The 23,764-nt window shown below is 43.9% G+C and overlaps 1 protein-coding gene across 2 annotated transcripts in view; it reads left to right on the top strand.

The window, feature by feature from the left end:
• Window positions 1-23,282, top strand: part of DPYSL4 (dihydropyrimidinase like 4) — a 257,621-nt gene extending 234,339 nt beyond the window's left edge. For both annotated transcript variants that reach the window (XM_086922540.1, XM_086922541.1), the window contains exon 14: window positions 20,823-23,282. In XM_086922540.1, the coding sequence (XP_086778666.1) occupies window positions 20,823-20,914 (92 nt within the window). In that variant the 3' untranslated portion in view covers window positions 20,915-23,282. The remainder of the gene's footprint in view (window positions 1-20,822) is intronic.
• Window positions 23,283-23,764: the final 482 nt, after the last annotated feature.

Genomic DNA, 23,764 nt, shown 5'->3' with positions numbered 1-23,764 from the left:
TTTTAAAAACAAAGTAGTTCTGGTTACTTAATCACTGGCGATGAGGGCTATGTAAGATAGTGTTCTGGTGGTGTCTAATGCTGCAGTGGTAGTGATAATTTAGTTTCTGCATTCAGCTACAGCATCGAAGGAGAAACACAACACAGCCTTCATTCAAAATAAAAGACAGACACATAAGCATGACCATTAATGCATGTAATCTCATAGTATACTGAAAAGGCTGCGACGGGCTCCTATCTAATGAAAGGTAGATTGGTCCAGGTTAAGGATCACAGATACTCGCTGCTGAGAAAAAACTAAGTAATTATAGCCGGAGGGTAGCTGAAGCAAAGGGGAGAGTACATGGGCTGATTTGATTTAATGTAGAATATGGGTAAGACCCTATGTTAAAAGTAAAACTACAAAACAAACCTATTTGCTTTACTGTCAGTGAAAATGCCTTAACAGCGTGAGGAGTGGGAGCTATGCACTGTGCCCCCTTGCCTCACATGCTGCCTGCGTTGAATGCCTCATGGCTTATCATGCTCTGAGGTGCTGTCCCCGCTTTGGATTCGGCTGCCTGCCGCTCCCTTTCCCAGTGCACATGTGACTCTCCCAATGCACAAAATAAGTAACCTAGTTCAAGAGGCTGGACCACCTACCGTCCACGTCCTCTTCCAAAGGGCGGGGAAGGACTGTAAGGGAAAGAAGGGAGATGAAAGGGTGGGGACATAGATAAAGCAGCAGTAGAGCATGTGCTCTGCTTGAGGAGAGCCTTACCAATTAGCAAACAAAACAAGTTGTCCGGTTCCAGCTGCGCATGACCGCACTGTGTTTAATGATCCGTAAAGGAATGCAGCTGGTGCCGCTGCTCGCTCCCTCAAGCTGGAGGCCATGTGAGTAAACATTCACTGAAAAAGATGGGACATGCATCCGCCTTTGCCCAATTGCATGCTTTCATTTTTGAAAGCCACACGCAAAGGCCAATGCAATGTGTGAAAAATCTAAAGCCACAAGCACAAGTTTACTGAAAAGTCTGGAGTGATTCTAAGAGGCCCTCTCCTAGAGCAGCGCATGCATACTGCGCTAGGCTCAACCTAAAAATTAACCAGAAATGTTTCATTTTTCTATTTGACACACATCCTGTTTTCTTTTAAGAAAATCGGGCTACTTTTAAAAATAAAAAAGTTTATTTATTTAAAAGCAAACACAGACATGGTATTCTGCTGTCCCCAACCAGCCACTATCCCTGTGTTATTGCCCATTCCCAGTGGGTCACAAATTGTGACCTGCCTCATGAATATTGATGAGGTAGGTCAATTTCTACCCCATTGGGAATCTCTAATGTGTTTGAGACACTTTAGTACATTTTATTTTGCGAGTCTCTAATTGCAAGTAGCCACATCTGGCCCTTAGAATTCCTCCCTGACTTCTATTTTATTATATACTATTAAAGGGTATTATTTTCCTATTTCTCTCAGGTAATCTTATACATAAGCTAACATTTCTTCCAATGTCTCATATGAAATATATTCCAATGTTCAGAATACATTCATGTTAGAAATGGAGGTTTCTAGTAGGCAGAGGTAGGCACCTTTGTCCAAGTTGGGACCCTTCTTCCTAGCCAGGGTAAGGGGGATACAATTCTAAAATAACCCCTGCTCACCCCCTTGGCAGCTTGGCACGAGCAGACAGGCTTATCTCATAGTCAGGGTGTAAAGAATTTGTGAACACATACAGTATTACAGGGAAAACACTACAGTGGACACCACACCAGTTTAGAAAAATAGTTAATCTTTATCTAAACCAAAACAAGACCAAATGACAAACATCCACAATACAGTGATAAAAATATGACTTTCAGATCGTAGAAATAGTTCAGTTCAAAGTAAATTGTAGATGCAACACTTTTCACACAGAGTACCTTGGATGCCTCACGCACAAAAACAAAAAGGATTGCAGGGAAGGTGTTGCGTCAGTTCCTTACACTCAGGGAAGGGGATGCATTGGTTCCTTGCTCCGAGGGAGGTGATGCATTGTTTCCTTACTGCTGCGCAGGGGAGGTGATGCGTTGGTTCATTAATGGAGAGGTTATGAGCCGGTTTCTTACTGCATGGGGAGGGGATGCATCGGTTACTTACTGCATCCCCCAACGATGCTACAGACTTGGAGCCTTGAGGCAATGCATTGATCTGGGATGATGCATGGGTTCTCGCAGACGCACAGCAGGGCTTGTGTTGGAATCGGTGCAGTGATCTCGGACTTCGGAGATCAGTGCACTCAATGCGGCATGCAGCAATTTCTCGAGCCGTTGACAGGCTTCGACGATTTCTTTGGGGATGAGTTGAAAACAGGTGCGAATGCATCATACTTCTTGTTGTTGCATTGCCTTTCCAGTTCCCAACAGCCAAAACAATATCCAGAGGCCCAGAACAGCTCCAGGCTCCTCTTGGCAGGTCAAAACTCCAAGCAAGGACGTTCAGGGGAGCTGGGGGTGAAGTCTTTGTGTCCCTAAGACTTCAGAACAGGAGACAAGTTCTTCAAGCCCTTGCAGATCTTCCTCAAGCAGGGGACACAGCAAACAGCAAAGTCAATTTTCCCTTTCCTGGGCAGAAAGGAGCCACTGCAGGTCAACCCCAGACATCAACCTGCACAGGGGCAGTATTCCTCCTCTAATTCTCCAGCTCTTCTCCTTGGCGTAGTTCCTCTTGATTTCCCAGAAGTGATCTAAAAGTATGGGGTTTGGGGTCTGGGCCCCTCTTTTTATACAGTAAATCTCTTTGGCCTCTCCTGGCCCAGGGCTCTGAGCCCAGTCCAAAACAGTTCTGGGGGCACTTTGCAAGTGCACAACAACCTCCTTTGTCAGTGTGAGCCCTGGCTCCGGACATACTACAGGGGGGCGGCTCCATCATTGTGGAAGGCAGGCACACCCCTATTCAAGTGCAGGTGCTACGGCTACCATCACACCAAATGCAGACTAGGTCTATTAAGCCTAGTGGTGATTCATCCAGACTCTCTGGAGCCACTGCACATCCCCAGCTACTATCACTCCAAAGCCGGACAGTCAATACACATCCTAGCAGAGGCACACTGGAAGGCTAAGCAAAAAAACTTTCTAAAAGTGGTATTTTCGAACACAGAATGTAAAAATTACCCTCACTAAAAGATGCATTTTAACATTCTGAGTTCAGGTATACTAAACTTTATTTTCCTACCTTGTTACCAGGCCTAGTTATGTTTTTAAGATGTTATAAGCAAACTCCGCATTCTATCCTATGGGAATAGGTAGCCTTGCAATTGTGAAAAACCAAATCTGCACTATTTCACTATCAGGACATGCCACACACACCAACGCAGCTTTCACATACACTCCACCCTGCCCACAGCGGTACCTTGGGCCTACCTCATGGGTGACTAACATGTAAGAAAAAGAAAGGTTAGGGACTGGCAAGTGTGTGCACTTGCCAAGTCGACATGGAAGTACCAGACTGCTCACAGGCTCTGCAATGGCAGGCATGAGTTACATTTACAGGCTGCTTATGTGAGTGGCACAATCAAGGCTGCAGGCCCACCAGCAGCATTTGATTTACAGACCCTGGGCACACTCAGTGCACTGTACTAGGGACTGACTAGTAAATCAAATCAGCCAATTATGGAAACACCAATCCATTTGCAGGGAGAGCATAAGCACTTTACCACTGATCAGCAGTGGTAAAGTGCCCAGAGTCATAAAACCAACAAAAAGAGGTCAGAAACAGAAGGCCACAAAGCAAACAAATCTGGAGATAATCCCACTGTAAAAGTCAGGTCTGACAATATGGTTAAGAAAAAATTATTGATGTGCTGACAATTGTTCCTCTGGTCAATATTTCTATTTCAGTCAGCGAGACATCCATTGCGTTTTTGTTCAAGATGTATTCCTGCAAGAATGCTAAAGAATGATGATGAATTCAACACAGATCTGTGACTGGGGGCGAGTGTCTGATAAGTTTCAGCACTCCGTCCATCATCTCCTTGTTTTTGCTTTGTTCGCCCTAAGTTGGCAGGGTATGCCCAGATGTGGGTCTCTTGCTCACTTTGCCACTGGATTCATGCTAGCCTGGCTGATGAAGGGTGTTATCCAGAAACCACTCCCAGGATGCTTGTTTCCCATTTAGGGAAGACCTGGCTTGGCAATTCGGGCTGGACTGTTCCCATGAGGCACAGGGTCAAGACTTATTTGAATGTGGCTGGGTCTGAACTGAGGTGGCCAAGTGAGTTAAAGAATTATGATAGATTCAACCCAGATCTGTGACTGGGGGTGGGAGTCTGAAAAGTTTCAGCACTCCATCCATCATCTCCTTGTGTTTGCTTTCCCCTTCAAGTGTTTTCATGCATGCAAAACATAATGAAATCACATGAGCCAACACTTTCTACATTTTAGAATTTCTTAAAACTTCCCACTTAGGCCTATTATAATATTCTTGATATCACACAGTGCAACTAAATATAGGCACATACTTGAACCTTCAATCTGCTATGAGTTGCATTTTAATGCTATTCGAAAGCAATGGTCTTACTCTACCTTACACTAAAGGCTCATTTCCACTCTCTGAAAACTAACTTAGCATATACTGTGGTTCAAAACTACAAAATGTTTTTCAAAACAAAATATATTCTAAATTAAACATATTCATCGACGTTACATAAAGAAGTATGTCCCTTACGTAAACATTATTTAATCCTTTTATAATTTAAAAAAATGTATACAAAATTTGGACAATGTGGTTACAATATCAGTAGTGCCTAAATTTAAAATAAATCTACTTGCTTCATTGAAGTCCAGTTGGGCCTAATAGTACTTTTCCCAAAAATTGCTCAATCATCCCCACCTACACAGCATGTACCGCAAGCTTTCAAAACATAACATTTTATTTGTGAAGTGCATATTCACCAATGTGAATCTTGGCTCTGAATAACAGACTTTTAGCGTTAGCCAACTCAATTTCATTTTGTAAAATTTCAGAGTACAAAAGGCTTGGGGGCGTTTGTACAAGCCCATATCGCCACGGGATCGTCACTTTTTTTCTAGTTTCTGTGTGATAGGGACTTTGCCTTATTTACAATGCAGCGTTAAGCCATTACGGGCCAGATGTAGGTAAATCTACATTTACCACTTCATAAATACCGAATCATACCGAATCGGTATTTATGAAGTGGTAAATTAGAGGGGGGGAGATGTAGGTATTTCAGATTCGGTAAATACCGAATCTGTATGATTCGGTATTTACCGATTCTGTAAATACCGAATCGGTATCCCCCATTGCTTCCTATGGGCCTTGAAGCCCATAGGAATCAATGGGCATTACCGAATCGGTAATTACCGATTCGGTAATTACCGATTTGTGCAAGGGTGCAGGGGGTGTCACTTTGACACCCTCCAGCACCCCAAAAAAAGGCATGTGAGCCATGTGGCACACAGACATGCCCTAAGGGCATGTCTGTCTGTCACATGGCATAGGTGTGCATGCACACATGTGCATGCACACCTGGATTCGGTATTTTAACACCCAATTGGATTGGGTGTTAAAATACCGAATCTGAAGGGCCTGTGGGACTGAAAGTAGTCCCACCTACATCCCAAATTTAAAAAATCGGTTAAATTACCGATTCGGTATTTTTGCGATTCGGTAATTTTACTGAATCGGTAAAATACCGAATCGGACAAAAAGAGGTCCCCTACATCTCAGTAGGCCAAATACCGGTCGGAAACGGGCGAAATCGGCCGTTTCCGACCGGTATTTGGTACCTACATCGGGCCCTTAATGTGGCTTAACACTGCTGTGTAAATAAGGACCCTTTCAAGCTATGCTTAGCGTGAAAGGGGTGGCAATGGATGTTGCAGGGGGCGTTCTACCGCATTACCAATGGATCTTGATGCTGCCCCCTATTTACAAGGGCAGCATAAATAGGAGGCAGGGAAATCCTCACCTTAACTTCGCAAAACAAGGAGAAATGGTTTATTACTCCTCATTTTTGCTTTTTCCATGTGTGCTGCCTTGTATAGCACACATCGAAAAAACAAAACAACTTGCATTGTTTATGTTCAGGAATGGTGAACCTTCCTGCACATAAAAAATTCTTTACAAAATGACATTTTGTAACTTCCATGTGTGCTGAATTAAGCAGGACACATAGAAGTGACAATATGGCATTTCAAGATTGTTTATCTATAGGAAGGGGGGCCTTCCTGGACAGAGACAATCTTCCCCTGCACAGAGACACCCACACCCTTGCACTATTATGCAAGTGTGCCTACATTGACGCTACACTGCTAAGTGTATCGCCAGCACAGGGTGTAACACAAGGTTGCACCATATCCTTGTAAATATGGTGCAGCCTTGTGTTTCTGAAGTGGCCGAGTGAGGCGTTAAGCCATGACGGCTAACGCCTCACTCCACCACTACTTTGTAAATATCCGCCTTAGCATCCCCACCAGGATTTAAACTGTTGGTCATTGTGACATACACAAAGTCTGCAGTTCTTTATTAGTCCACTGAGCCACCAGACCATACAAACAAAGGTATGCTAACCCATAGGGGCAAACAGTTGGGTCTAGATTTACTAAGGGTTAAGCGGATGCTTTTGTGGTGCTGCATAAATTTGCATTGAATCTATCGGCCTTTTCAATGATAAGAAATTAGATGCAATGTTTGAAGTAGTTTTGTCCAACTTTGCTTCATGTGAGTGCTCATGCAAAAAACGAGTACATAATGAGTAAATAACTCCTATTGTCTCATATGGGCAAAGAGAGACCAGTCATAGACCCAACAATGCTTGTTAAGGCACCACTCCATTATCTAAGGGATATTTAAATTCAAGAAGTTTCCAAAGTTTAATTGCATTGCAGTTTGTCTGGAGAGGCTGCCTCCCATGATCACATGTCTTTATCACATACTGCTCTTGTCTAGTTAATGCTTCTGAGCATTTTCAAAATCCAAGTAGCGCAAGGTCCAGCAAGTTGAATCTCGCATATACCGTGACTGGATCATTCCTTGCGGCACTGCGTCCAAAATGTTGAAAGCTGCAGAGCACCCCTTCTCGTCTTATGAAAATATCCAGCATCTCAACCAATACTGGAGGTAAATCACATTCATCTCTTCTGAAACTGGAATTCACCTTGATTCAAGAATATTTCCTGTGGAAAAGTAACCCAGTGCAGCAGACTGAAATCTTCACTGGAATGGCATCAACTGAATTTCCAAAATATATGCTCAATATGTTGCTCATCCATGGCAACCTCAAACTGTGAATGTAAATAAATGTTTGCCTTTTCTTTTACCCAAGTGATTTTGGGGATAGTTCACTTAGTCTGTTTTTCCAGGTCTCTTGTGATTTGCATCACGTGATATGGTGTACAGGGTTAAATTCACAAAGATTTTCGACATCTAAACTTTCACTTGCCATTTTGCAGGAGTGGTCCGTTCAGTTCAGAGCGGAGGGGTGGGGGGACTCGGCACATGGTAATGATGGGATAATAATGATTTATTAAATTTTCCCTCGTCATTGTCTGTCGAGTACTCCCCACCCCTCCAGCCACTCTTACCTGCACGGGCCTCTCCTGCCATTTTGTGACCTTTAGGTGCTTCACCTGAGGCATCAAACGTAATATTAGTGAGCATTCAGTGGTGGGAGGATCTTGTGATACCCAAATCACCCAGATTAATACAAGACCAATGTTCACCCAAATCACAGGAGAATAGGTGTTTTCGTAAGCATGTGACATTTTTTAATTCATGGTTGTGGCCAGTGAGCACAGTCAAAAATCCCAGACCACTATGACGAATTACTCAGGTCACAAGTACAAGAAATAGTGGAAGCCACCAACAATCTCACCTTCAAATATCAATGCAGTATTTAAAGGTGTAAGTCAAGATACAAATTATTCAACGAGTGATCAAAACAATTCCTGAGCAATCATTCTGCAGTGTTTGATTCCAGAATGCTTGCATGTAGTAATTAGCAAGCAGAACACATAGGACTTCTTACAAATCAACAAACAGATAAAACAATGCACTTTGATCTCAGATACAAGCTTTAATATATGAACAAAAATATCAGACCTGGATTAAACAATATCAGCGATCAGAACTCAGCTATGAGAACTTTAATAAAACATTCACACAAAACTCTGGGCATAAGCCCTATTAGGTGTGTTCTGCCTTTCAAATCGTAAGTATTGCTGTGCACTGAATACCACGTTATGTTGTGAAATGCTAGTGCAAAAAATTAAGTTATTTATATTGTTGAGTATCATATTTTGGGTGCCAGTTGCCGTCTTATAACTAATTCATCAAACTATCAATATTAAAATGCAAGGTTGTACATCACGGGGATCTTTGTGCATAACCATGACAATCACCTCATTCTAATCACAGCAGTCACCTCAACAATATACAATCAGTTCTTCCTTTGAGAACAAACCACTTGCTCTATAGTGCAACATTAAGGGGCCTATTCTGATGTCGGACAGACCTGAGTCCGTCCGACATCGGTCAGGAGCCGTAACCGACCGACCTGCTGTGGTCCGTTACGGCCCTGCAAGTACGATGCGACCGAACTCTATTCGGTCGCACTCGTATGCTACACAATGGAAGCATGCATTCTGAGCGAAATGCATGCCTCTATTGTGAAATGCAGGGGTGCAGTTCATCCCTGCTCCCTGTGGCCGGCACCCCAAAGTGCCTGCCACCGGGTGCAGGGATCAATGGAGGGGCACCATAGGTAGCCCCAGGCCGCCATTCCGCAGCCTCACACCTGTGGGGGCCCTGCTGGGGGCCCCCAGAGACAGTTTCCGACTGCCTTTTCGTGCCGGACACACCGGCATTAAAAGGCAGTGAAAAACTGCCATCGTACTCCCTCAGTCGTAAAGAGGCGACCGGGGAAGTACTGGAGGATTTCCAGATGGCAGACAGGCTCTCTGAGCCTGTGGAAGGCCATCCTGAAATCTGAGTCGGATTCCTTTCAGACTTAGCCCATCGCAATGGCTCAGTCGGAAAGGAATCTGTCGGACACGTTCTGATTCAGTCAGAAGGGCTCCGAACATGGTTCGGCGCCCTTCCGACTGGAATCAGAATCGGCCCCTTAATGGTAAAGCATCCTAGCCTCCAGAAGAATAAACCTTGTTTACTACATCACAGGGCCACAAAGAGTTGGGGCACCAACTAGTATAATGGGCACAATCTGGTGCAAGACCCGCATGCCATATAAATTTGTATATCAGAGGTTTGTGAAGAGATCTACCTTTAAAGCTGGTCATAAGCTAAACTGATTATTTGGTTTCTGGGCAAACAGGCAGAGAATGATCTCAGCAACACTGCCATTTGTATTTATTCCCATCACTGCACAGGAATCTCATTATTTTGTATTGTATTCCGATTTATGCGATTTGAACATCCTCTTGTCCTAATTGCCTATCTTACCATGCTGGACACATCTAAATGCGTATACCCTATTTCCTTTTCCACAATCACCGAGCAAGCTATAACAAACATTTAATTTCTCCTATAACAACCATTAATGCGTCTGATGCAAACTCCCTCTCTGGTAATGACTTTATGAATTTTATCACACGAATCCAAGAATATCACTCTCTGCCCTTCTTATATTACCTTCATCTTCTTCTTTCTCCACCATGTTCTTCCCATACTTTCCCACCCCCTCTTTTCCAAATCAGCAAACCGATAGATTTTCACATATTCTGCAAATTCTCAATCTCTCCAGAGCATTAGGCCTCCTCCCTTTTGCGCCTTTCAAAACTATTGAACAAATCCAATGACTGATGGAAATACCCTCGAACTTCAAACCAGCATTAGACATCACTTTCATTCAAAAACCATCGTCTAAAGTTTCTTTCCCATCAACCACTTCTGTACCAATAAATTTCTGTTTTTTTCATGATCCATTCTGATGCGATCCAGCAACAAGCACAGACTGCCTGTCACCCATTTGCTTTTGGATGGTTCCTCGCTTTTCACCTTGATGCTTCTACTCTTGTTATCCCTCGTTAACTCTCAGTTCTTGCAGTGAATTGTTCACTTAAATAGCTATTTGTGTATTTCTTACTTGAGCCACGTCATGAATTTTCCATTGCACACGCCCATTTCATCATGTCCAAATTAAGCCTGGACCTCCTACACCAAGCAGCTATAAGAGTTTTCAATAAAAAGCAATTGGCTCCATTGAGCCCATGTAAAACAGTGCTTTATATTTCTACAGTTATTATTTAAAGGTTTTTACTTCAGAGTGCTAGTCCTCAAGTGCATGAAGGGCAAGTGGATGTTTTAGACTACCAGTGGAGTGTTCTACAGTTATTTGGTTTCAGTCATTTAAGAGGTGCGGTCATGGACCCATCTTGTTCACTAAAAGGTTTTGCTTATAAGGAGTAAGTAGGAGTACCAAGAAATAGGCAACACTGCCAAAATTAATTGTACCAGTCCTTATTTTTGTTTTCTTTATATCTCTGTATTGTCATGTTCAGAAGAAATTGAGACAGCAACCAGACCATCACTTTGTCCAGGGATAGTGTTGCACATTGGCATCATGCTAGTTGTGGTTCAGCACTCTATCCGTGTTACAGATGATGCTTAACTTAAAGTACAAAGAGTCTGTCTCCACTATCATCATTTACTGTCCTACCTCCTCTGTGGACACCAGCTTGTACAGGGCTCCCCCTGAAATGATCTTACAACGGGTAAGAAGATGGAGCCCTCTTGACAAACTCTAGGGCATCTCCCTGCATCCCCTCAAGCTAGCGCATATGAGTTTCCAACCTGGATATGGTCTTGTATGACTGTATTAATGGAAAACGCCTAGAGCGCTCCAGTATGGTGGGAGAACTGCACTGGAAGAGCCTCTGATAAGGTGTTCATCGAGAGTTTTCAATTTACGATTTAATAACATGTTGGTGGCAATTATATTACTTATCAAGTGTTCCATAGTTAACATCACCCACAGTCGGTGATACAGTTGGTTATTTGCTGGGCCTACCGTCTTCTTCTAGTTTTGAGCTATTGTTAGTTTTGCGGCTCCTAGATATTAGAGACTGATGTGCCATTTCTGATTCATCATTGGCCTTAGATTGGTGGACGTAAGGCCCAAAAGCATGGCTTCTGGTCTGAAGGGGATTAGATATGTCAGGGCCTCCTGCAAGAACTTTGAAATCTCCATCCAAAAAAGGCAGATCAGCGGGCAGTCTCAGCATATATAGAGGACATTCTCAAGGGCTCTGCATCCCCTCCAACATCTGGTAGAAGCGTTATGGTACTGGCAGTGTAGCATCTGTGAAGTTGAGTGCCAGCCATACCATTGCTCGCACTAATGTGGAAATAGAGGAAGAATGTATGTATCTACTTAATCTGTCCCATTGTTTGGTGGTGCCTTATAGGCCCAAGGGTTGTTCCAATTACCTGTTGTGCTTCCATGTAGGGTGTATGTCTTGCTTTATAAGAGGCTTATATAAAGTAGAGATTACACCTGGAGTGTGTTCAAGCTCCGTAAAGGTTGTTTTCAAAAGGTGTTTAAGCCCTAGTGTCAGGCCGTGGCTGTGGACGATTTAGGTGCTTTGGAGGGAAGCCGCCGGGATGCAAATGCTCCTGGCGTGAAGATAACCCCCCCGCAACGAGCCTAAGAGGCTTTTTATATCGCTCGCACAAATTTTGCGTCATTCACCTAATGCAGGGACACATGAAGAAGTCCCTACGCACCAATTACATTCAAGTTTGTAATTGCTATTAATATCCCGCCTTTTTTCTTTACCAGTGACGTCTTAGCGTGCGTCACCGACAAGGTGAGGTCTATCTTGGTCCTGATGAATGCTGAGCTGAATTTTGGCTCAAGATAGCAGAAACATGTCGACCTATTTGTGTATATTTAATTTGTATAGGACATTTTGGTTCAAATTAGTTTCCTCTATGTCCGTCATTGTTCACTGTTTTTAACAGAGTCAGAGCTACCCCTTCATTAAAAAGGTTTGGGGAGTAGCCCGCACTCCTTTTAAATCACTTTCTTTCCACTGTTGGACATCATTTTCCAAACAAGAACCCAATGAAGACAACTGGCAACCGACTTTCAGTTGGTGCCTGAGGGTTCTTTTTCTGTGCACGTCTAACCCACTTCTATACTGTTCCTTTTGGGTATATCACTCGGGCCCAGCTGGTAGTAATCTCTTCAATATATGATTTCACTACCTTTTACCTAGGTCCTTCCTTTTTTGTACTTTGATTGTCTTAGTCACTCTTTTATTGATTTGTACAAGTAGCTTTAGGGGTATAAGAGTGTCCTTTGACCCTTCCTCTCTTGTTGATTCATTTTAGCCCTAGTGTCCCCAGCTCAGATGGTGGAATATGTCGCCTAATATTGGATCTGAGCATAGTGAAGTCTCTCAGATTCTGGAACGTAAATGAACTTTTGCATTGCAGGAAGGATTTAGGGACTCCATTCTTGTACATGTCTGAAATCATGGTGCACCCTCCTTCCCTTCCCTCCCTGGAAGGCCTGCCCCCCCACCCCCATCACAGGGCTTAATGCAGGGCTGTAGTGGATAGGCAGGTAAAGGAATGGGTAAGTAACCTGGCCGCATGACTCTACAATCATGTCCTATGTACTGAAGGTGGTAAACAGTGGGGTGCTCATGTTTGCTTTGACTGGTGTCCTATGCTTATTCAACCACACCAGTCCCTTAAAGGGCAATATGTCATTGTATGGTCCATTCCCCACCAATTCTTCTCGGAATCCAGCATGGAAAACTCTGCCATTACACGTAGCTGAGCCACAGCATAGTTGTGTGGTATACTGGGGGCCACCAGTCCTCCCAGCTCTTGAGACTCTGTCATTTGTTTCAGCGGAAGTCCGGATGTGTAGCCCTTCCCGATAAAAAAAACATAAGACAGTATTGGATGCTCTTGAAGAGTGGGGCAATCAAGCCATATTGGGAAGGTGTGGAGAGGTATAGGAGGCAGGGGAGAATGTCCTTTTACAGCGTTAATTCTTCCCAATAGGTTTCCCCAGGATCAAATGTCTGACATGATTGCCATCATCGGGGGAGCAGTAAGCCATCATCAACAGTTCCTGTAAGGCATACACCAAAATATTTAATGCAGGTTTAGCCCAGTGGAAGGACATGTGCAATGCAAGGTCTGCCTGCTTCTCTCTGTCTAATGTCAACTTTAGCACTTCTGATTTTTCAAAATGCATCTTGTATCCATAAGATTTCTCATAATCCTAATGCAGATGCTTTACAGTGGGTACAGATGTTTTGGGGGAACCTAGCATTAGAATGATATTGACAGCATATATAGAGATATTCAATTTGAGTGGTCTGAACAGTATCCCAATCACATCTTGTGATTGCGAGACCAGACAGTCCAAGGGTTTAATTAAAAGAGCAGATAGCAAGTGTGACAGGGGCCATCCCTGCCTTGTGCCCCTGGAGCGTGAGGAGACTGACTAGAGGTGACCATTTAGAGTAACTCTAGTTGTAGGGTAGGCATTACTCGCAAAGAACATCTTTATGAAATTTGGGATCCAGGCCCATCCTCTGTAAAGTAAGGTTCAGGAAAGCCCAGACTACTCTGTTGATGGGTTCTCTGTGTCACACGACAAAATAATCACTGGGATTTGGTTAAGGGAGGCCTTCACAATCAGGTGAATGACTGAATATTAGGTCGCGTTTGTTGGTCCTGGGAGAATCCATTCTGATCTTGGTGTGCCAAACTGGGAAACACTTTATTGAGGTGTGTGGCTAATATTTTTGGGAAAGTTTTAGCATCATCATTAAGGAGGGTTATTGGTTGTTAGAAGTTGCATCAGGATGGAACTTTTTGTCAGGTTTCGGAAAGTCCGTTACCACAGTATTTCCCATGATCAGTGTGACCGTCACTGACATAGCACAGTAGTTGAACAGCATTATGAGCTTTGGAATCAGTTTAGGCTAATAGTTTTTGAAAAACTGAGCCTTTACGCCTTTAGGCTCCACAGCATTGTTGGATTTCAGGGATTTGATGGCTAAACAGACTTCATCCAGGGAGATGGGATCTTCTAGGAAATTCCTCTGGATGTACGTGAGCTTTGGAAGCTTAATCTGCTCCAGGAAGTCCCACCTCTATTTAGCGACGGAGGGGGTTTTCCAGTAAAAAGTATCATAAAAGCGACAAAATGTGTCTGCCTTCCCTGCTTCGTCTATCAATCTGGCCCCATAGTCTCAGGTATTTCCTTAATATATTTAATTTATCATTTGCTGCATAGGACACACACCAGTTGAGTTTGTTACTTGTCCCTCCAAAATATGACTAGAGCAACAAGAGTTCTGCTTTATTCATATAGTGCATACGTAGTTGTCCACTGGCTATTAAATGAGCATGGGTGGTGAGGGAATAGGGATGCTGTAGTCTTTCCTCTTCCAATCTCTGACCCTCAGTCTTCAGCTGCAGAGTCTCTAGCTTACTGAGTCTAGCAGGCTCTGCTGCATTAAAATGGCCCTGATTGCCTGCTTTAAAGGCACTGCGGACTCTTGGGATGGTGATCTCTCCCCCTTCACTAAGCTCAAAGTATTCGTCAATATGGGGGCCAGTTTCTTGCAAAGTAGAAGTGTCTATAAGCAGAGGGAGATGGAATCGCCACGTCCTGGGGGCATCCATTGTTATATGTCTGGTCTTACCAAGATCCTAAAAAGCCATAAGACCTCTCTCCACCTCACTGAGCAGCCCACAAGGGGTTGCTCAAAAATATATAATCAATATGAGAATGAGTCTGGTGGATGTGTTAGTAGAATGTGAAGCCAGGTGCCGCTGTGTGTTTCTTTCGCCAGGCATCTTGGAGACCTAGGTCACAAAAGCACTTCTTCAATGGCTTAGAGAAGCCTCCTGTGTGTGTGTCCCACTTCCTCCCTGCCTGCCCCTGGGAGTATCACAGACCATGTTAAAGTCTCCCATAAGAATATTCTCTACCTCCGCCCATTCTTCCAGCACCTCCAGGAAGTCTAGAAGAAAGGAGTCTTGTGTTGTTTTTGGGGTATAGATAATAGAAAGTGTGATCGGTCACCCCTCCAAGGTTCCTACAAGCATGATATATCTCCTATTATTATTGGTTTTAGTTCTCTACTTCATCAGGGGATGATGCGTTGTATTATGGTTGCTACTCTCTGTATTTTTGTGGGGCCTGCAGCGTGATATGGGACTCGAAATGCTGGATGTCTAAGCTTTCACCACAGGAGGTGTGTCTCCTGAAGACAAATAATGGCAGGGTAGTTATTACGAAGTGTACACCAAATGACACCCTGTTTCTTAGATGAGTTGAGACCTCTAACATTAAGCAAGACTATCTAGATTATCATGCTATGCAAGAGGAAGGTCCGTGTGCGTCAAGCTTTCTCCACTTGTGCATGTAGTAGTGTAATGGACACTGTATTAGTCCCTCCCTCCCTCCTCATGTCATTAAACCAAAGGATAAAACATTCAACCAAACCAATGGAACATGGAGGAGGAAGAGAATCTTCTTCAAGGATTGCTGGGTAACAACATGTGCCCCCAGATTCCCACAATCTGGGGTAGAGAGACTCACGTCCTGTATGGGCCACTACAACCAGTTGGAGCAGGAACATTCCAGTCATAACTAGCTCAACTGAAAGGGTAATTTGACCTCCCACCATCCACGGCAAACCCATTTAGTGATTCATTTGTATAAATCGCATGTGTTCACAACCTGAGTATCAGCACCATATGCCGTAAGGGGAGGGAGTAATCTTCCCCAAAGTTCCCTGCGGTCTCCAGGTGGATAAAGTGTAAAAGCCCATCTTGATCACCAGGGCCAATTTCTTCACTCCACTGGGTGGCCGTTTCGGCAGCTCTATGTTCTTGCACACAAGTGTATAGTACTGCTGGTAAAGGGCCTAGGTCAGGCCTTGAGTAGTGGGCCCACCATCAGCCCTGGGGCAGGAGGCTCCAGACCGTGACATCATCAAAGCCTTTCTTGACCCCCTGGGCCACTATTTACAATACACCAGTTGTCCATGTTGCCGGCTATAGGGCCTCGGATGCAATCATGTTGTCAGTCAGATGGGTTATACTGATCTATCCCTGTTCAGGAGCTTCTGCCCTGTCCATACCGGTGAGTCATTCTCTATCTCTTTTCAGGGAAGCTCTTGGTCCTCAATTGCAAATCTTTGGGGAGATTGTCCAGGGGAAGCTCCACCAAGGTCACCACTCTTTGTAGGTCTGAGACAGTATGAGAGTGGTACATCATCTTAGAAAACACCATTCAAAGCCAGTAGGTAAATAGCGTGCACAAATCACAAATTAGCTGTACATTAGCATAGTTACTGCTGTTAAATGTGCATGTCCAAGCTTTACACATGACATATCTCATCCATCATATGACCTCCAACCACCTTTCTGCATAATGATCCATCATATTATAATACAATAAGAGTAGAACTAAACAATACTCTTCTATCACAAAGATTTGGTGCTTATGGCTTCACTCCGCCAATGCACATTGATCCAATTAGCACGCCAAACAATTGTATATAAAATGAACCCCTAACCTGGGGGGAAAAAAACTATCAGGAAAGGGGTGGGAAGGGAAATAGGGCCGCGTAGAGGTGTGGAGGGCAGTTCATATCCTGGTGAACCCAAAGGGGGTCTCAACAATCATCCTATAGATGCACATCCTAATATTGAGAAGAAATGACTGTCCAGTGTGGGGGCGGGAGGGACTCCGACCATGCAGTAATTTGAAGCACAAGTCACGGACCCAACCAAAGAAACCACTCTACGTATCTGTTGTGGGAATCTCTGTTTGGTCATCCGGTAGCAACAGCCCATGTAGTATGCACACACAAGGAGATGATGGACGGAGTGCTGAAACTTTTCAGATACTCACCTCCAGTCACAGATCTGGGTTGAATCCGTCATCATTCTGTAGCTTACTTTGCCACCTCAGTTCAGACCCAGCCATATGCAAATCAGACTTGACCCTGTGCCTCATAGGAACAGTCCGGCCCAAACTGCCAAGCCAGGTCTTCCCAAATCGGAAACAATCATCCTGGGACTGGTTTCTGGGTAACACCCTTCATCAGCCAGGCTAGCTTGAATCCAATGGCAAAGTGAGCAAGGGACCCACGTCTGGGCATACCCTGCCAACTTAGCGCGAACAAAGCAAACACAAGGGTCAAGACTGATTTGCATATGGCTGGGTCCAAAATGGGGTGGCGTAGTGGGCAAAAGAACAATGGATTTAACCCCGATCTTTTGACTGGGGGAGAATGTTTGCATTGTCAGCATTCCGTCCATCATTTGTTTGCTGTAACACTTTTCACCCTAAGTGGGGCTCATTGTGCCACTGTATTCAAGCTAGCCTGGCTGAAGAAGGGTGCATACCCTGAAACTGGTCTCAGGATGCTTGTTTCCGGTCCAGGGAGGACCTGGCCTGGCAGTTTGGTCTGGGCTGTTCCCATGGGGCACAGGGTCAAGACTGATTTGCATATGGCTGGGTCCAAACTGGGGTGGCGTAGTGGGCAAAAGAACGATGGATTTAACCCAGATCTTTTGACTGGCTGAGAATGTTTGCATTGTCAGCATTCTGTCCATCATTTGTTTGCTGTAACACATGTAGTACGCACAGCATAGTGTTCCATGCAGCGGAGATAGGATATTTACTCAATCCCATTGTGTCCTCTCAAACCAGAGAGACTGACTCCACCTTTGCTCGATTCAGCATGGAGAGGAACCAGGGGCCTCATTTATGAGGCTCCTTGCGCCATCGGAACTTCACTTTTCATGAAGTTCCGTGGCGCAGAAGCCTGCGTGGTATTTATCAGGCAGCAGTACGCCAGTTTTTGTGGCGTACTGCTGCCTGATAAATATTAGTCCCTTTAACGCAGTGTTCTGCGTTAAAGGGGCGTGCAATGGGTGTTGCTGGGGGCGTTCCCAGCAACATCCATGGCCTTTTGACACTGCCCCAGATTTACGAGAAATCGTAACTCTGAAGCAGTGCCAAAAGCTTACGCCTCCCCAGGGGAGGCGTAAGGGAGGCGCACCAGGGAGAAATGTCTTTATTTCTCCTCGTATTTCCTTTTTCTATGTGTGCTGCATTCTGCAGCACACATAGAAAGAGGAAAAGCCTCTTGTGATTATTTCTGTACAGAAAGGTTTCCCTTCCTGTACAAAAATAATCTTCCCCGCAACGCAGGCACCCTTGCACCATTGTGCAAGGGTGCGTGCGCTGGCGCACGCAGCCCATCGCGCGCTGGCGCAGGGGAAAAGGACAGGAATGCGCCGTATCTTATAGATACGGCGCATTTCTGCCCTTTTCTTTTGCCGTAGGGAAAGCGCAGCAGGAAGGCCTGCTGCGCTTCCCTACGGCAAAAAGTCATAAATGAGGCCCCAGGCCTTTGTCGACGGAGGCTCAGCCGCTTTCCAGCGGCAAGTGATCAGTCGCTTAGCCACAATGAAACCCAAAACGCTTTATGTTCTTTGCCTCTGGGGAAGACGCCTGTGATGCAGGTCTCCCATGCTTTCAATATTTTCCTGTCCGTGCTTGTGGCCAATGCCCCGAACACACCCTCCCAGTAAGCTTGCAAAGCGGAACAAGCCCAGAGCATATGCAGGGAATCCTCATCCGCCATGTGGCAGTGCGGTCAGCACGCATCCTGTCTATGGTAATATCGATTAATCTTGTCTGGGGAAAGATAAGCCCTATGGACAATATAAAACTGGATCAGTCGAACTCAAGCATTTCTGGGGACCTGCTTGGGACTTTCCAGGACCACTGACAATTCTTTCTCCGAGTAGGACCTCCCCCGGTCAGTCTCCCACTTGATTTGCAGCTGTGTTAAATCTGCTAGTGTATGTTCCCTGATTGACTCTCTGAACCACTTCACCAAGTGTCGTCCCATACCCTACCCATAACATGCACGTATTGCATCATAAGATGCATCGGGGTTCCTGCGTATTGTCTTCCCACCAGCATCTCATTGCGGCTGTCAAGAGGGCATGATTTTGAAACTGACCCGGGGAAACCCCGTCCTCAGCAACCATAGTTGGGAAGGGCCACAATACGCCCTCTCCATAGAGGTTCCCCATGGTGGTGATGCCTGCTCATCCTAATCGATAAGGGCCGCACACGTCCCTGCATAGTCGGCATACCCAATAAAGGCACTGCTGGTGCATATGGTGTGATGTGCCTAGTGAGATGTATTGATTCTCACTGCTCCATGAGGCAAAAGCAGAATATATTTTAACACCCCATGGCTAAGAGAGCTAGGGCATCATCTCTGTAAAGATAAATGAGATAAATCTGTTGGTTCTACTAAGTGGTGTAATACAAACTGGATTCCTGGAATTATGTGGCATATGAGCCCCAAATTATGCTGCAGGGTTGAGTAAATTACGTGGAAAGAAAAGGAAAATTAGGTGGTGGAATACAGTATATTTTATGATAGTATTACTTCATTATTTCATCATTATTACACTTGCTAACACCGCCTGGGCATTGTTTGCACCTCATTGGTACCAATTTAACACTCAAATATAGCAACACACAACAGAAAGATGATCATTCAATCTTTGTTTTGGGCCTTCCACTGCACGGCAACACATGTTGCTTTGTTATCAGTAACTTTGAACTGCTTGAGCTAGAACCAATTTTTTTTAATCTGCAGATTATGCGGCAGAGGATGAATTAAATGGAAAATGTGGCACATCTATATTTATGCAAAAAAACGCTGCAGCCGCACAATTACATAATTCCAGTGGGCCTCAACATAAGTGATATGTCACAGCTGAACTGTGAAACTGCCGCTGTCCTCTAGCCTTTTACGTTCGTTTTATTATCAGAGTGCAATGACTTCCAAGTTGGCACTGAGCGCTGAACTTCCCAGAGGCGAGTCTCTCTTAGACATACCACACTGAGGTTTTGCTTGGGGTTAGGGTTGAGGAGAAAATGTGTTGGGATTCTCTGTTCAGGCTTTTTACCGCAGTTACATTATTTTCAATGTTGTAATGATGGAAGTTCCTCCTGATGACAATAAATTCAAAGAAACGTTCTCTGATCAGTGCTTCATTGTTTTTACAGTTCTTTTTTACAGCGATCAAATGTGGTTTGTGCATGGTACACCTGACCCAGGACCCATGGTACACAAGCACACGGTACATGGTACACGGTGACCCATGGTACACAAGTCACCGTGCTCACCTGGGCTCCATGATGGGGAAAGGGCAGGATTGCATCGTACTTACCATTCTACGATGCATTCCTGCCTTTCCCCCCACTGGCACGCAGGTGCTGCCTTGCGCCAATCTTGCAAGGTTGCCTGCGTTGTTAGCAGGATTGACTTTGTACTGAAAGGGTCACCTTTCTGCACATAAACAATCCCCTGAGACATTTTTCTCTTTCTCTGTGTGCTTCAGAATGCGTGTTTCTCCTCCTTACGCCTCACCTAGTGATGCATAGCAGTTTTAGTGCATTCCCAGGTCTTCTACTTATGGTAAATTTGGGAAAGGAACACTCATGCATCACCCATGGAAAACCTCCCTGGGGCAGAGTAACTCAACACTGCGATGTGTGCTGCCTCGAATTACTCTGGGCTTACCAACCCACTCAGGGCCTTGTGTGGCTTGATAAACCACATCTTAAAGGTTGCTTCACTTTTACACTCTGTTGCGTGGTGTAAAAACGAAACAGCCCTTCGATAAATCTGGCCCTCAGCCTGTGCGCTAAAAAATGCTGCCTTATCCTGCTTTCGAATGTCTTTTTAATCCAGCCTAAAAATAACCATATGTACCTATATTCTGTTTCATCTCTTATAGGGTCTCAGACAGACGACCATGTTCCAAGACGTCCAACACAAAAGATATTCGCTCCCCCTGGTGGCCGTTCTAATATTACTTCTCTCTCATAGGAATATACCGTTTGTAAACCATACATACAGCAGTGTATCCATTCAACATGCTGGGAGGATCAGCTACGGGAAGAGCATGCTACATATTCACATTACTGCCCACTTCCTGCCCACCAATAACTATTCCTTTCTGTTTCACATCTGCGATTGATGGAACTCCACTAGATGAGCATGTCTTTTTTTGTTTTCTTTGAAATTTTGCAAGAAGACAAGAAAACCCACACTTAATCACTTAAATTAATTTAAGGTGAATCCATATCTTTTGCACTCTAACTCATAAGTAGTTATCTCCTCTCCTGCTGGACACTGTTGCTTGAAATAAAACAACAGTAGCAAAGACGCTTAAAAGTGTAATTATGACAGTGCAGAATCATAAATCCCAAAATGTCGCAAAATGAAACCCACAGCGATATTAAGTTAATGCATATCAAAGAATGCTGGTTTGTTTGTTTGAAAATGTGTATTTAACGAAGAAAAAACTACTGAAAAATCATGCATGCACACAATCGTGAGGGCATTTTATGTTGTGTTGCTGCTGGCAACATTGTAATCAGGCTTTTGCATAGTAAACCTCAAGTGCTATATGGTTTGTACATCTTTTACAGACTATGTATGTTCATACTTTACATATTTTTTAACTTTATAAAACAATTGCCTCTACTATGTATGACTATATTGTACATCCAGGGCCAGATTTACTAACCTTTCACGCAGCGTAGTGTAGCAAGGCAACTTACTGTGCTGCGTAGCATGAAAGGGAGAGAGTAGAAATGCCCCCTATCTACTAAGATATGAAGCATTTCGGCTCTCTTATAGTGTTGGTGCACTGCAGGCAGCCTAGTGTCAATGCAGGTACTGTTCAATGGTGCCTGCTTTGCAAGGAGAATACTTGTTGTGCAGAAAGGGATACTTCTCTGCACCAAAATAAACTCTTCAGGCATTTTCCTCTTTCTATGTGTGCATAGAAAGAGAAAATAAAAGAAGGGGGCATATTATCAAGGGGGTTTATCTCCGCCTTTTTGGCTTTAAAAGCCAAGAAAGAGGAGATAAAATTATCTCCCTATTACCCAGCTGTCGCTAACACCAGTTAGCGACAGCTAGTAGGAGATAGCGACCATCTTGGACCCCGCTTTGCATGTCAGTGAAATTTATCACTAATGACATGCAAAGTGGGCGTGCCAAGATGTAAGCGACCGGAAACAGTCGCTAACATCGCTATCTCCTATTACCAACTTTTGGAGATCTTTGCGCTAAGCGCGAAGATCTCCAAAAGCTAACACCTGCCCAGAGCTGTTCTTAGCCATGTTATCCAATGGTAGGTGGATAACATGGCTAAGAGCATTAGCTCGGTAATGCATGAATATCGCTGACTTTTCAGCGATATTCATGCATTTCGGACGATTTTTATCGCTTAGGAGATAAACCTTGATAATAGCAAGGTTCCTAAGAGATAAAAATCGCCGCAGCACGGCGATAGAAATATTGCCGCTAAGCCAACATAGCGATAATTATCGCTAGTTGTTGGTAATATGCCTCACGATTTTTCTCCTCCTTATGCAATCCTCTGGGAGGCATTGCAATTTCACGCAATCCCAGGTTTACAAACATTTGTAAATCTGAGATTGCGTGAAATCCGTTGGCGGTTGCATGGAAATGCCCATGTTCTACCCATGGAGTACCACCCAAATTGAAATGTAACACAAAGTAGTGCAAGCCTCTGCATTGCGTTACATTTTTTTTTACAAGGCGCGCATATTCCACCTTGTGTGATTTTGTAAATATCTACTAGCATTTTCCATTGGGGATGAGCCACAAAAATGGTGCAACTATGAATTAAAATGTTAGTAAATCTAACCCCCGGTTTTTATCAATTCAACACAATCTCCCTTTCATTATGTTTCATTGTTCAGGTTACGTAACACACATTCCACAAGCATCCCTTCACAGCAGCACGTGACCTCATGCACAAGCCCGTCTGTGTCCTCTTGGCTATCTACGGAAATATCATTCAACCAACGTGACACTTTGGAAGTGTTGCCAGAGTATCTTTGCAGCTTTTTTCTAAACTGTTGTTCTAGAACTTGACAAACGTAGTTGAAACAAATTATGGTTTATATTTTTTTGTTACACCGTTTTTTGAAGATTATCTATGAATTGGTATTTCTTCTTATTGGCCAAAAACGGCACAATTTACAGCCAGTGGCATATGACAGACTTTTATAAAGTGTGCTTGATAGTGTTATTTATTATATGAAAGATTCAGTTTCCCTTGTCTGTATCATTCCAGGAAAACTATGCATGTTGTCTCAATGATATTTGTAGCTCTTGTTTTATGTACGCTGTGATTAATAAATGTTTGTCTAACCAATTTATCTTGTCAATGTTTGTCAAGCACCTTCGTCTGAAAGCCATATTATCTTAAATATGTCTTGCTGTTCTGCTACTCAGCATCTCTGAATTTGTAAGTCGCCGAATGCAGAGCTCGGCTACAAAACACTTGCAGCTAGAACTCTATTGTCATTGAATGCTAAATAATCAGGTGCCTGGCATTGAAAATATAATTTGAATATAACTGTAACTTAAGAAGCAGAAAAAATTTAATCTGTACATGTAAAACCTGGATCCTCATTCTCAAAATTACAATGTGTGGATTTCACTGAAAACATGTCAAGTCTAAATGTTGGTCATCTGAAAGATGTGCATATTTTCCCAGAGTTTTGATAGGCACCTATGGGTGCCAAAATGGACCATTCTAGGGGAGTGTAACGGGCAGTGCTTAATTTCTGAAAGAAAGAGTGCCAGTGGAAAAAACTCTGCTCAGAAGCCAGCCTCTGGTGCAATTGAAGGTCG

The sequence above is a fragment of the Lissotriton vulgaris genome, chromosome 5 (genome assembly GCF_964263255.1).
Source record: "Lissotriton vulgaris chromosome 5, aLisVul1.2, whole genome shotgun sequence".
Taxonomy (NCBI): Eukaryota; Metazoa; Chordata; class Amphibia; order Caudata; family Salamandridae; genus Lissotriton; species Lissotriton vulgaris.
Note: the sequence above shows the minus strand (reverse complement) of the source record. Positions and strands in the feature narration are given on the sequence as shown.